This window comes from Megalops cyprinoides, chromosome 20, assembly GCF_013368585.1.
Source record: "Megalops cyprinoides isolate fMegCyp1 chromosome 20, fMegCyp1.pri, whole genome shotgun sequence".
Taxonomy (NCBI): Eukaryota; Metazoa; Chordata; class Actinopteri; order Elopiformes; family Megalopidae; genus Megalops; species Megalops cyprinoides.
In genome coordinates this window covers 24,939,372-24,955,005 of record NC_050602.1, presented here as the reverse complement: position 1 = coordinate 24,955,005, position 15,634 = coordinate 24,939,372, and the positions used below count along the sequence as shown (strand labels likewise).

General features: G+C 47.5%; 1 protein-coding gene across 1 annotated transcript in view; it reads right to left on the bottom strand.

The window, feature by feature from the left end:
- Positions 1 to 15,634, bottom strand: part of b4galt2 (UDP-Gal:betaGlcNAc beta 1,4- galactosyltransferase, polypeptide 2) — a 113,557-nt gene that overhangs the window by 13,294 nt on the left and 84,629 nt on the right. The window contains exons 4-5 of the mRNA XM_036554441.1: positions 14,029 to 14,216; positions 9,716 to 9,838 (exon numbers count right to left, since the gene is read on the bottom strand). Of these exons, the coding sequence (XP_036410334.1) occupies positions 9,716 to 9,838; positions 14,029 to 14,216 (311 nt within the window). The remainder of the gene's footprint in view (positions 1 to 9,715; positions 9,839 to 14,028; positions 14,217 to 15,634) is intronic.

Genomic DNA, 15,634 nt, shown 5'->3' with positions numbered 1-15,634 from the left:
TTTACAGTATGCATCCTTGTCGTGTGTGACTGCATTGCTTTGATCTGGTGAATTCTCTCAGTGCTGGTTAGATTGCCGGTTTGACACTTTCATGAAACTCTCATTCACTATCTCTTAGGGCGTCTTCTTTAGAGGAGTCAAAAAACATGCACATTCTTATGACTGAATGACATACTCAGACACAAACTTGAGAATTCCAAGCTGACGCATGTAAGTATACAACCCTTTGTTTATGACGCAAATTGACCTTACTACGAACCAAGGAACTTTCTGACAGGGGGAAACCTCCACGCAGTGAAATATTTTCACAGATAGCTCTCTGGTCACATAAAGACACCAGGAATCGGCTAGAAAATCCAATTGTGACAGAAATTGGAGGGAGCAGCAGTCTGGAGCGAGGTTTGTGGGTGGATTTAGTCAAGGACTGAATAAGAAAAGCATCATGTTGAGATGGGATTCTGTGAGGTACAAATGGCTCTCCTCGATTCACCTCTCTCTGGTTATGCATTTTTTATATCCCAAAGATGCACGTATCAGCATAATATTAACATTTGAATTATGCTACAACTGTTCAGTGAGAAACAGTCTGAACAAATACAAATACATACACAATTTCATTTCTGGAATGGATTACATTTTTTAGCCTACTTATAATAGCTTATTTCTAACAGCAGAACTGAAAGGTTTCTGGAAAAGAGCCTCCTTCCTCCTCCTCAGCTTAAAGACTTTACCAAACTTCCAACAATAAAGATGTGGAGACTATAACTGCAGTTAAAAAAGCGACCGTAATCTAACCAACACTGTCCACTTGACCATGGTCCATTTGACCTCCTGTTGTGGTCAGACCACAAAACATTCAACACTAGTTTAAGTGCAGTTCTCATACATAACAGATACTAAGTGCAGACAGCAGATCAATCTGCAGGACAGCGTAGGATGTGAGTATAATTGAATCACATCCAATGCACACGGTTGGTGGGACAGCATAGTTGAGCATCTCAATGTGCATTGAAAAATCGATGTATACGGTTTGCTGTTGTGCAACGGCTCCATTGCTACAACAGACAGAATATGGCCGACAAGTGCTTCTACACTGCATGTCTGATCTGTTCCCATCATTCGCCATTCATCACATTTAAAGAAAAAAAACACTTCACCCTGAGCCTGGACACTGTGACGCAAAACAGCATTTTATAATTGTGTCCTTTCTGTCATAACCAGGCAGGCTGTACTGCAATACAGCTTCTTATCCATGTGTGCCTGACTGAAAGTACTAGTTACTACAGGCAGTAAAAAATCCTTACAGGATTCAAAAAAATATTTATGTTTTTTATAAATAAAGGTATGTTTTATGTATTTTCTCTGTTTGGGATCCCTGTTTTGGATCTTCCTTGCCATATGGGAATTTTTGATTCCTTTTTTTTCTTCTTTCCTCAAAAAAATTATCTTATCAGATAATAACTCCACCACATGTATAATCCCTATGCTGGACTTCCACTTACACAAAGGCAGTACCTCCATACCAGTCAGCAGTTTACATCAGCCCAAAGGTGTGACCCTGAGGACATAAAAAGCTTCTCAATTCCAGCCTCTGAGGCCAGCAATCCAGCAGGGCTTCCCCCCTTAAGAGCGATAGCCCTCGGTGAGGGAAGTGTGGAGGGGAGCGATATTGGATCAATCAGGAGTCCGACAGGTTGAGTCAGGTGTTAAAGTGGCTGGCTGAGGGAGAGGCTGGACACCACAGCCGTGCACAGCCACAGCTGAGAGGCCCCCGCGTGATGAACACCCCCACAGCAGCTTCTGAAGAGAGCGCCAGGACACCACGCAGCACCACGCAAAACCCAAAAACGGCTCCAGTTTCATAACACCAAACCCAGCAGCTGCAGCAGACTCACAGCCTCGGACTCCTCCTGGCAGGCTTCTCTCTGCCTTGCGCGGTTCGCTCCCCGCACACCTGAACGGATTTTATTGCAAGCAATCATTATCTGATGCAGACGAAGCGCTGCCCACCCCCCCCGATCTGGTGCCAAATGCGGCATTAAAAACAGCTTCTGGCACTAATCACGGAGCGCACTGCTTTGCGGCAGCTCTTTCTGCTCGTTAGCTTGGCTTTGCTCCTTTCTCTTTCCCGCCTGCTGTTTCAGCCCGTCAGGCCACTAAATCAGAGCAGTTTAAGCGGACTGGACTAAATATCCAACCCCTCTGCGTGCATTTTTTTCCCCTCTGTCCCCTATGGTTCAAACCGACTCAACCCTGTCCTAAAACTCCCACAGAGCAACGTTACTATGTACATCTGAGCAAATACACACCACTGCTCTGACCTGGTGAAACCCAGACCAGAGCTGCTCATACACTGATAATGTTTCCGTACATGTGTTTTCTACTCTGTGTGGATCAATGGGGTAAGTCCCTATCGGAGAACAAAATGAAAGCTGTTATTTCAGGTTCACGCTGCCACTGTAGGTGAGGAGAGAATCATTCAGGTAACCAAGGAAGAGAAAGGAATCGTTCAGGTAACCAAGGAAGAGAAAGGAATCGTTCAGGTAACCAAGGAGGAGAAAGGAAAAAAAAAACAGGAACACAGGTGGCAGTGAGAGTGTCATCAGAGGACTGAATTGTTGTCATCACCCAGCAGTGATTACGCCTCTGTTTTTATACACCGCAGAGATTGCCCTCATTTCAAGAACAACCACTTTCAAACAGTCCAAGTACTGCCTCCTCACAGACAGGGACTTACTGCCATCATTTCTGAAGTCGCTCCATGTCAACCACTTTCACTGGCATTGAAATCATTTTTTCCCCAATTCACCTTTTACGAAAAAAAAAGAGCAGGGAGCCATTTTCTTTGAATTCGTGCTGTGATTACAACCCATTCGACAGTCATTGTATTCCACATCCTTTTGGCTTAACCCAGCATTTCTTCAAATCTTTTTTACGCCGTGGTGCATTTAACCTCATTAGACCCTCGGAATGGACGGGCACTGGAATCACCAGCACTGCTTAATTTCAGCTGGGCCAGAAATTGAGACACGACACCTGCAAAGAGTGGTCGAGCCCGGCAGGGGGGCGGAGCCAGGCAGACAGCGGTCCTGTTCGACTGAACCGCTCATCTGTGACGGAGCTGCTGACCACATGCAGTCTCCTGCAAAGAGAGGCTAGCTACCTGGCTCTACAAAGCTCCTGCTCTCTCAGAAAAGCAACATGTAATGGGGAGAGGGACTCAAAAACAAGACCCTGCCAAGGTGTCCCCCCCAAACCACTCCTGCCAACACTGTATACAGAGTGCCTGAGCAAAAAAAGAGATGTTAAGGACAGATACAGAAACAGGCCGGGATTCAGACGCTTGGGCTGCACCTCTGAATTCATGAGTTCGCAGCGGTTTTACACTCGAAAGAAGGGAAAGGGGGGGGGGGGGGGGGGAGGGTGGGAGGGGAGAGTGGCTCAGGACGGCTGTCAGGACACTTGGGATGAACACAACCTGTGCATCCTTTCAAGTGAAGGCTGGCGGACGCCGGCTCTTCTCCTGAGAGGGCCAGACGCCAGCTCTGTCTGGAGATAAGAGAACTCTCATGCCGGGCGGCTGACGGGAGACAGGATGGCCCGCGAAGCGACCAGGTGTGGAGGGCGATAAACCACCGCGAGAGGAGGAGGAGGGGGCCTGCTGGCTCTCTGCACACCCCTCCATCGGGCCCTGTGATCTCCTGAAGAATGCGCCGCGTCGGTCTTGTAAAACGCTAACGCTCGGTCTCCGCGTTATCACCCCCCGTGCAGGGCGTCCCAATGACCCACTTTATGCTACACGCTAAACAGCGTCACCGGTGAGTCACGCTGCTTTAAATGTGTTTGGTAATGGATGTCCACCCGAGCAAAAAGGCGTACACTCATCTGGCGAGAAGGACATCAGAAACGTGGCGAGGGCTGCATAACGCAGCTAAGATTATATGCTGTGAGGCAAGGACATTTTACGTCATACAATCTATCTTGGGAGCGAGTCGTGTGCACAGACTGTGTGACAGCCAGCCAAACGCCTGTGCTGTCCCTGTCTTTAACTCTGTCATGCACAGTCTTCCAGAAGAGTTATCAGACACGTCACAATACAGTTGGACGTGTCAATATGTTCATATATATCAGTCCATGCCGACACATGATGACACAAGTCAATCTGTCATGTTGAACACCGGTTCACTATGGTGGCTTTGTAGCCAGCAAATTGCAGCCTGAGGTGCCTGGCTGGCTCTCCCCTACAGGGGGCGCTGTGTATGGGCAAGTGAGCTTCCCATAGTCAGGACAGTTACTGATCACGTTTCACTGAAGACTGAAGACCCATCTCTTCAGACTATCGAGTTATCATATTTAAATCTTGCTTCTTATTGTACATTACTGTAAAGTTTTAGTGCAATTAGGCACTGTTGAAATTGTAGCTTACTGTAGTACTTTGTCTGTATTCTGGTTATTGTAACAATGTGTGATAGGCTGAGACATGTTCAGCTGTCATTTTTTGCATGCACTGTTGTTCATGTGGCCTTACTACATCCATTTTGTACCTTTGCTCTGTAAGTCATTCTGGGTAAGAGCATCCAGCAAATAAATACAAATGTAGCAAACAGCACCGTTTACAGTTCACACTTTACAGCAGATCACAGCTCTGCCTGTCTGACAGACAGAGAGGAGTCTGACTCAGGAGGCTACCCCAAGACTCCGGGGGCATTCGGGGACCCGTGACAGGTCCCGGAGGCACATCCGTCAGGAGGCAGTGACAGGCTGGCACTGGGAGGATGTGACATCAGAGAGGCAGCTAGAGCTGTCCCCTCGGGGTGCTTCCCCTGTCCCCCCCACCTCAGCTGCTCAGAGACTGACCATCATCAAATCACCAGTTTCCAGCAGGCGCTTGGGAAGGGCTGAGAGCGGAGAGTTTTCGGGTTTGTTTGTGGGGGTGGCCGCAGTTGGCTGTTCACGAAGGGCAGGAAGCTGCAGGATGCATCTGCGCGCTCGGACCCCCCCCTCCTCTCACTGCTATTTCTGTCTGCAGATTATTCACTTGATGCTTCTGTACAGAGACAACCTCCCACCCTGCCTCAGGCAAACAGTCAAAAACCACCGCTGGGGGAAAAAAGCTGCTCGCTCAATTATGTTTTTTTTTTTTTTTTTTTTTTGCTTTTTCCCAAGGATAAATCGACCCGCAGATATTGCCTTTTTCACAGGAAAAAAACAGGGTTATTATTGTGAGGGAATTTTCCCTGGCATGCATTACAAGGGCAGCTGTGTTCTCCCTGCCCAGAGACAGAAGAGCTGGCCACTGAGACCTCCGACAGGACGGCCCTCGACTGCGAAAACAAGGACCCCTCGGAAATATCACACGATCCCGTCAATGGAGAATTTGTCCACTCGGCGAGAGCAAAAATACCAACGCAAACAAAGATGCAGTTGACAGAAGTTTGAACGTGCAAACGAGATTTAACCGAGCCTCCCACGAAGGCACCGTGGAGTCTTCCTCGGCACTAAAACCGAGCCTGAATCTTTAGAAAAAAACAGTAATAATTAAGCGCTTCAATGTCATCAACACCAATTAGTGACATTTGCGGTGAGTTCTCCTCTGGCAGCCACAACACTGATCTGCTTTAATGCCTCCTGCCGGAGCCGGCTAACATCAAAGCCCAGCGCAGGACCGAAATTAGAGCGTGGCGTCCGGGTCCGGCTCCTGTCAAGCGAGCTGCGTGAACACTTCGCTGCCGGGACTCTTGGCTCCCGCGTCCCCGCGTGAACCACGGCGTGTCACTGCGCCGACCCCAGCTTTGAGGCTGATCCGACTTTGCTTTTTGTCGCTGGCAGAGGCTGTTACATCAGCACCGGGCAAAGCCAAGGGGAACGCGGTGCCCCCAGATTGCGGGTCGGGCTGTCAGAGGGTGGCGGAGATGACGCAGGGCCCCCGAACCGCGTCACCTCAAACCCCTCCCCCACGGCATCCATCTGCACGTGACGTGACGGATCCGCGGCAGCCGAGAGCTGTGTTTCCCCATTAAAAATCACAGCGCTCTCCTCTGTCCTCCACATTCCCAGAATCCTCGGCTCCAGGGGGCAGACGTGACCGCCGCAGGGGTCGGGGCAGACACCCAGCAGCGCTTGCGTTCGACTGCACAGCTTCATCTCTGGGGAGTCCGCACCGTGATATGGACATTTGAGGGTCTCGCTCTGTACCAGGGCGGGACTTCAGCCAGCCAGACCAGAACAGCCACTGGAGTGTGAGAGAGAACCAGGCGCAGGTGTGGACACTCACACACTGAAGCTGAGGTTTCTTGGAGTACTGGGGGTAGCGGCACTCCATGCACCACCTGTGAGGTATCCCAGGTGGAACGGTGAGATATGACAGAATAAAATCCCAGAATTCCACTGCCTAACAAGGATCACTCCGTGACACACGCTGTAACTGTCAGTCAAATACAAACCTACCATGGTGCGGATTCTCGCTTTCACAAATCACATCAAAAAAAAAACAAGCAACAGCAACCAAGCAAAAAAGCAATATAATCCAAACAAAAACCCAAAAAAATACAAACAGAACTTTTTTTTTTTTGGTGAGGCGGGAGCTCTGGGGAAATCTCTCTTGAACGTTTTGATGGATCGAACCCATTACAGCTTTGATGCTATAAAAGGTTTTCATGGCATCGGCCTAATCGGGTCTCCCCATCCCGATCGGGAGCCCGATTCTCAGAGGCGGGGGAAAAAAGAGCCGCTTTCATCTAATAACGCTCCCATCCTCAATCTCCATCTACACGACAATAAACATCCCGACGTGGGAGAGGAGGAGAGGCAGTGGCCGCCATGATTCCCCAACACTCCCCCTTCCTGTCTCTTCGCGGCATTATCACATTACAGGGACTGCCGTTTCCAGCACGCGCTGGCACCCCCACGTCACCTGCGTCAGGGAGAAATGATATTCCCCTCGCAAAAGCCATTTGTTATCTTCTGAAACAAGTGTCAAGGAAAAACAAGAAAGCTTCATTTCCCCTAACATACTCTGCCAGACACAAACGCGACGCTTGAAAAAACGTACATTTTTACGAGCACAAAATGAAAGGAGATTAGTGGTGGATTGACCGAAACACAGGGGGGCTCTTCGGGTTTAATGCTTCTAGGGGGACAAATGAAAGCGGAGACATGGAGTCTAGACAACATCGAGAGTCAGGGGCCCTGCGCCACCGCGGAGCTTAACGACGTCTCTCTTTCTGTCCCTGGATCCACGTCTGAGGGCTCCGAACAGACACATCACTTAAACATCCAAGCCTCCATTGTGCTGGCCACGCTGACCAGCTGTCCCAGAGAATCACAGCCTTGAACTGATGCTTCATAAAAAGGTTCCCAAGCTTTTCCGAGGTTATTTTTGCTGGCTGTTTTCCAAACCTTACGGCAATTCAGCCCATACAAACACGTGCAATGTTCACTGCATGTACGAAATTTTTAGGCTGTTAAATGAATTCATTCACACATTTAGTACAGTATGGTATATATGACAGTGAATCAACTAATGAAACATTAAATAAAACTAAAGTGGCCAGCTACTCAATAATCTTGACTTACTATGAATATTTGTCTAAATGCAGATTTGTATGTCTCAGTGTTTTTATTTTCTACCTAACATGATCCAAGCAGGAACATGAAAGTAAACAGGTAGGCATGTAGGTAGATCTTGTGTAGCTGGTTAACACAATGATCAAGGAAATGCAGTCAGCAAATCAAACATACCCATGCATTTGGTGAAATGGCAGCCTGATCTATAAGGAATTACGACTGGTTGCACCATTCATGAATTATTTGTCTTGAGTGAAATGTTCTTGAAGTACATGATGTTGTTGATGCAAAAGCAATATAAAAAAATCCTAACCCAATGTAAGAATGCACATGGTGTGGCACCATCTCCACAATGCAGCAATGTACCCACCTTCCAGCTCGTTTTGTTGCCATTTTAAGTAAGCTTAACATAAATAAAATTCAAATCCATTAACTATCCATAACTATCCATTGTCGCCTTCATTTTGTGGAGAAAAGGTGGTGCATGTTACAATGACCACAGAGGCGAAAGTTCATAGATAGAATAAGGACAAGGGAGAAAGTCAGGCCAGCTCAGTGAGTTACATGTTTGTTAGCGAATCACTACTAGATTTGCAGTATCAGGTATTCTTTTCAGTTCCATTGATTGCTAACATCTGAATGTATTAAAATTTGCCATGTGAGGTCATTATTTGTTATTTCTATGTTGCTTTTAGGCAGAATGGAGAGGGAGAAACAGCCAGCTTCCCCGGTTTCCCCTAATGTTGTAAAAAAAAAAAGTTAGGTCAAATATGTTTTTTTTTCAGCTATATAGTATAGTGGGCGGCAGTGTAGCATAGTGGTTAAGGAGCAGGACTCGTAACCGAAAGGTTGCCGGTTCGATCCCCGCTGGGACACTGCTGCTGTACCCTTGGGCAAGGTACTTAACCCACAGTTGCCTCAGTAAATATCCAGCTGTATAAATGGATAACAGTGTAAAGAACTGTAACCTATGTAAGTCGCTTTGGATAAAAGCGTCTGCCAAATGAATAAATGTAAATGTAAAATAGTATGTCAGTTACAACCAATAGTAAATCCCACGGCAGATAACAAAGACTCAGCATTTCTGTACTAAATTTTCTTTTCCAGAATCCAACTCATTATCAGCACAAAACCAGACCTTTTTTAACAGATTCCTTTACAAAACAACCCAGTAGAAAAATGAACAGAGCGGTCTAGCCTTTCAGCTGTCCCTGACCATGAGGCAGTGGGCGGAGCCTCCAGGAATGCAGGCTCCTGTGTGGTTCCTGTCTTATCCAATGACCTCGCTTCTTTCTTCAGTAGCTCAGCACTGTCAGCTCACCGCCAGTAATGTGCAAACTCTAATGAGTGTGTGTCTGTGTAGGTCTGCCCTCCATGTTTTTAATGCTTGTGCTTGACCAGCAGGGAAATTAAACATGAAGCAGTTTTGAAAATAAACCTTAAAGGAGATAAAGCAGCTAAACGCAGTGGTGCCTCATTAAGTAGGCGCATGTGAACTTCCATGAATATTTTTAATGATCTCAGTTCAGGCACCTTCTAGAGTTTCACAGAAAATATGAGCAAACAGGTCAAAACTGGAACACTCAGAAGTTAACTCTAGAAGTTCATGGCTTGGAGGGACACCACCACACCAGTGTAATTTAATGTTTCTGAGTAAATGATCATTGCTGTGATCTCATGTATTCAAAATGCTGGTATCACGACAAACATCCATTAAGTATAAGGGTAACACCTATAAATCATATTGTATGAAATGATTACATAGCAAGTACAGTGTGCATTTAAAACAATTATGAACATTGAGACTTTTTCAGGGCTCACTTTTCACAACCACACAATGAAGAAAAAAAAAACAGCAGCACACAAAAAATGAGGCCAAATAAAATGAAATTTAATTTATAGCAGCAGGAGCTGAAAAATCAAAGATGCCTTTCAGAAACGATAACCTCACCTCAGACATAACCCAAGTTTTCCTTAGTATTAAAGTCCAGATATCAGCCTAATATTTTCACAGTTTCATAAATATTAGTGGGAACACTGACTGTATAACGGCATTGTGTGTGTAGTTTTCTGTGTTTGCCCCTGGTAGGGGCTATTTAGAAGCAGAGCATATTGGGGGGGGGGTGCAGTCAGCTCACTGTGCCGTTACCTGTTGTAAATATCGTCGTCCTCCCCGCCCCAGCCCCAGTACTCGTTGGGGAAGCCGTTGATTTTCAGGAACTGCTTTTTGCTCAGTCCAGAGACCCCACCGAAATAGCCGGCGTAGGGCAGCCTACGAGGGGAACAAGCCAAAGCCAACATCAACATCCAACTGAAGCCCAAGGCCCAAATCCTACCAGCAGGTAAACTCACTCACAGACAGAACCAAAGGAAAAGTCATCAGTCTCCCACTGCAGAAGTTACCTGTATGTCCTCAGTTTTCAACCCTTTACGTGCTTAGTGGGTGGGACTGAGTATCATTATGCCGTGTGAAACCAAAAACATGTATGCAAGTTTGTGTGTTTATCTTTAAAAAACACAAATGTGCACACATTACCTTTAAAAAACGCAAACATACTTTCACTTTTTATCAAATCAAACTTCTGTCTGGCAAGACGGTGAACAATGGTGAGAATACAGAAGTCATACAGAGTACTTTAAACAGGCAAACATGAACAACACACATTGCGTTACTGGAGGCTTTCCATATGCAAAAAGTTATGATGTGTCTGTGGTGAAAAAAATGAGTATACTGTAGGTCATCTGGCAGATAAAAAAGGTGCTTTTCCTTTTGAATGAGTTCACACATTCAGCGTCCATAGCTTAGCTGCCTGTCTACATTCCATTACATTCATTTAGCAGACGCTTTTATCCAGAGCAACTTCCAGCACAATATCCAGAGCGACTTCCAGTTCAAGGATTCATGTACGTCTCCTCACAATGGGTGACAAATGATCACACTTGTTCATAAAAACGTCTGAGTGATCCGCCCATGGCGAACACTCCTGAAAGCGCATTAAGAGTCAAACCGCCTGACACTGAGCGCAGTCACCGCTGAACGCGCAGGCCTACTGCGTATACTCATTCACGTCCTCGATCATGGAAGCGCCGGACCGCATCCTTCCCTTTACGCTGGATACAGCGTGTCTGACATGACAGGGTCTCCATCTCCGCGCGGCCAGATAAAGAATGCGGCCTGTATGTGTATGTTCATCATGCGGAGCGCCTCTCTCTCCGCGTGCAGCTGCGCCACGCCGTGTCACTGGCTGTCACGATGCTTTATCACTCTGTCACTTCGCCGCGGCGAGGCGCTCCCAATGTGACACGCACCAGCCCTGGCGGAGCGGAGCCCAAGCCGCAAAGAGAGAGAGATCGCTGGGAGGGAAACGCGTGCTTCACCTCGCCTCTGATGACTCTACTTCCGCACACACAGCCCGAGCGACCCCGGAGTGGAGGGGAGAGTTCAACAACACAGGAGAGAGAGAGAGAGAGAGAGAGAGAGAGGGAGGGAGGGAGGGAGGGAGAGAGAGAGAGAGAGAGAGAGAGAGAGAGAGAGAGGGAGGGAGGGAGAGAGAGAGAGCGAGAGAGAGAGAGAGAGAGGGAGGGAGAGAGAGAGAGAGAGAGGGAGGGAGGGAGAGAGAGAGAGAGAGGGAGAGAGAGGGAGGGAGAGAGAGAGAGGGAGGGAGAGAGAGAGAGAGGGAGGGAGGGAGAGAGAGAGAGCGAGAGAGAGAGAGAGAGAGGGAGGGAGAGAGAGAGAGAGGGAGGGAGGGAGAGAGAGAGAGAGAGAGAGAGGGAGGGAGAGAGAGAGAGCGAGAGAGAGAGAGAGAGAGAGGGAGGGAGAGAGAGAGAGAGGGAGGGAGGGAGAGAGAGAGAGAGAGAGAGAGGGAGGGAGAGAGAGAGAGCGAGAGAGAGGGAGAGAGAGGGAGGGAGAGAGAGAGATGGAGGGAGAGAGAGAGAGAGAGAGAGAGGGAGGGAGGGAGAGAGAGAGGGAGAGAGAGAGAGAGGGAGGGAGAGAGAGAGAGAGAGAGAGAGAGAGGGAGGGAGAGAGAGAGGGAGAGAGGGAGGGAGGGAGGGGGGGAGGGAGAGCGAGTGCGGAAAGGGAGAGGAGGTGTGGAAAACGAGGGAAGGGGAGAACATCAGAGGAGCTGTGGAGCCGGAGAGGAGGTGCAGTCAAGGGGAAGAGGTGACAAGCAGGAGGGAAGGCGCGGAAATGGAGAGGATGTTCAGCAGATGAGAGGGAGTGTGTTCACTAGCATGGGAGAGAGAGCATGTTCTAGGCCTCAGGGCTGGTCCTCTGAGTGGAAACATGGCTTCAGAGCATGGCCACAATTATGCTTCTTTCTGTCTCTCCAGACAGAGCTTTAAAACATCTTCATTTCTCTCTCTTTCTCTCCTCTTCCACTCTCTCTGATTTATGGTTCACAGTTTTGAGTATATGTGCGAGTCTACGCTTCCTGTTCATGGCAATATCAAAATACATTTAACTACCTTTTTATTGCGCTTCTTACTTTTTTCCTCTCAAAAAAGCCTCCACATTTTATCCATAAGGCAGAGAAGGTCCGGTATTTGTCTGTCTCCTCTTTCAAAGCAATATTATACAGCAATATAATACTTATATATATATATATATATTAATCTGTGTGTGTGTGTGTGTGCATATACAAACAGATAAGCACAATACAAATTGCATTAAAGTTGTGGTATTTTGTTTTTCTTTCCTCAAAATACATAAAAAATATCACAATGTCATGCTACATCTATACCTATCATACACTTGCCATGTGTAACAGATTATGGTTACATTAAATCCACCTACAACACAGCCCTGAGGCTCTAAAGACAGAGTGCAGTTTTTACTTTTTAATGCATCGCTCTCTGCCGGTCTGTCAGTCCCAGGGCCCGGGGTTGGCGGTTGGGTGTAATGGGAGTTTGCCAGGAGTGTGCTCCAGGCCTCTGTGCGCTGAGTCGGCGTGCGACGGGCTCACTGCTGAAGCAGCCACACACGCTCAGTGCTGCAAGACAACAAGCGCGAAGAAACAGGGCCATCTGCTCGAGCAGCCGTCCCTGCGGAAACACGGGGGAGAGAGGCGGAGCTTCACGAGGGCCGCTCCTGGCGGCTGCCACGGAAACACCGCCATCACGGGCAGCCAGCTTTTCGGAAAACCACCCGCGGTCACGCTCCCGAGGCGCCTTGATCCCTGCGGATACCCCCGCCGTGGGGTATACAGGTCAGACAGAAAGCCCGCTCTGAATTACATGCACCGGGGATGTGTACCGAGCCATATAAGGAGTGTTGTTTTGTGCACTCCTGAGTACAGGGACCATCATGTACTTATTCCGAGCTTTATCTTGCACGGTGGGTCCGCATCTTTCAGAAAGGGACTCGATTTCTATCGACTCGGAGCAATCAGATGCTGCTGGAGACATAAGTGAGTGCATTATCCCTGCCTTGGTGAGAGGTGTTTTTTCACAGCCCGTCTCTCTCCTCCGCTCTCTGGCAGCTCGCGCCCATAGACGCCCGTCCCCAGCAGACGGAGGGTGTTAATTAGAAAGAACTGGCACAGGTGCGAGGAAGCCAGCGAGATGTGAGTCAGAACGAGGGCCTCTGGCCCCGGAGACAGCGGAGCGTAACACGAGGGCTTCCGGATCGAGCCGCCCGTCGGCCGGCAGACAGCCCGGCCCGACTCTTCCCGGGCCATTATCTCTCCACAGGTGAGAGGGGCAGACAGATAACGCCGCAAATTCATGCTACAAAAGATATGCCCCCCCTTCCCCTGAACACAGCATAGCGTCATCTTTCCTCTGCTTGATAAGGACCGACAGCGTGTTTGGAGTGTGGTTACCCCCTCAGCCGAATCGGCACAGACAGGCAAACACAAGAGGGGAAATTAAACATCCAGAAAGCGGGATTTCAGCGCCGGCGCGCTTTGTCACATTGGAAACAGGTGTCCCGGCAACTCAATGGCCTCTCCAGCCTCATTCAGGCTTGCTGTCATTTAATCTCCCCAGCTGGTGCCACTGTGTGAAACCCGGAGAGAATTTCTTTACATGGAGGAATTTCCTTCCTTGTCCTTCCTTGTCCAGGACATACTGCTGGCTGATATGTGTGGCTACAATTTTGCAAATTAACTTTAAGCAGAGAATTAATTATACGAAGAAAGACCAGTGTGTTTGTGCTTATGTACCCATAAGGCCATTACACCCCTCTCCCATCTAAATTTACCATGATTTAGATCTCCCTTATAAGTTAACTTATAACTTATAGCTTTAATAGTGTTATGCTCACACTCTCTGGTCTGGGAGTGTTGTTAGCCTGGTCTGACACCGTTGCTCATTCAACTTGAATGGATGCACTTCTGTTCTTCTGTGCTGGAAGTCACTCTGGACAAGAGCATCTGCTAAATGTAAATGTAACGTAATGTAACGTAATGTAATGCAAATCTGCCTGTTTCGAGCGCTGCCCGACAGAAAGAGAGAAGTTACCGGAAGCCGAACTTGTCCATGGCGATGGCGAAGTGGCGGGGCTGGTCGTAGCAGTGGTAGAGGTTGCGGTCATCCATGGGGATGAGGTCGACGTCGCTGAAAATGAAGCAGTCATACTCTGCGTCCTTCAACGCCTCCGTGTAGCCGATGTTGAGGAGCTTGGCCCGGTTGAAGGTGTCTTCTCCTAGCTGTAAAGCAACACAGGGTACGGTCACTGATGGCCAACTGTAAAGCAACACAGGGTAGAGTCACTGATGGCCAGCTATTACAGAACACAGGGTACGGTCACTGAAGGCCAGATTACTAAACCAAACCAACACAAATGCTTTCAGCCACATAACAGACAATGTCAACGCTATAGTTACAGCACAAACAAAATAAACAGTTAAGTAAATGTTAGCTATGCATACAGGAAGTCTCAAAAAGAACTATTATTGCCGGTTTTTTTCTGTTTTTTGCTTACCAGACAAGCTTATTTGGAGGAATTTACACAGTTTCGTTTTCTACTTTTACTCCAGGTTAACCCCCTGGCTCAGGATAATACCCCACCTGTGAATTCAACATGCTGCCCCTCTTCAGAGCTCCATGCCCTGTCCCGAAGCCTTCACTATCAGACTAACCGCAAGCATAAACGCAACCATACAGACTCTGCCTCACAAAGGTTTACTTCATGGTTATAAATTTAGTGTTCACTACAGGTACATATAAGGCAAACACAGATACCAAAGCACTACAAGGTAAATTCCAACTATTTGTACCCATGAATAAAGACTTGCTCTTTTTAAAACTGATTGAGATTTCATACTCTACACAGCCACTGTAGAGAAAGAGAGGGGAAAATAGTAATTGTCTAGATGTGTATCTTTTACTGGAATACATTTTGAGGTTTTGGTAGGAAACACAAGGCTAAACCTCATGGGACACACATGTGCAAAACAGCAGAAAAAACAGCAGATACTTGGAATTACTCCAATGTGTCCTATCCCTTCCTAAAATTCATCACACAACACAAGGATTCAGACTTCCTGCATTTGCTTTTCAATTATTATGAAACGGATTTTCACTGCAGTACTTCAGGTACTTTGCTAAGGGATAAAACAGTCATGTTGTACCTTGAACCAATAACTCCATGTTACAAATCACCCTATGGAGCCCTGTAATACCTGTGATTTGATCCAGTAATCCCGCGGGGAAAAAAAAGAAACGTCTCAGAGACAATGACGTATCAAATACGTACGCAGAACGTCATTCATTTCTTTAGTGGACCTCTTTATCGCGGGAGATTTACAGGGTATGCAATTACTTACACTGTAACTCGGAGAGGAACAGCTGGGGATTTAACACTGCCTTTGCATGAGGCAATGGACTGGTGCAAGCTTGATGTGTCAGTGTGCCTAATATGACCTGTGATGGATTTTAGGGCAGCAGTGTAGCATAGTGGCAAGGAGTAGGGCTTGTAACCGAGATGGTGCTGGTTCAATTCCCCACTGGAGCACTGCTGTTGTACCCTTGGTCAAGGTACTTAACCCACAAAAAAAAAAAATCCCAGTAAAAAATCCAGTTGTATAAATGGATAACATGGAAATGGATAACATTGGAAACATTC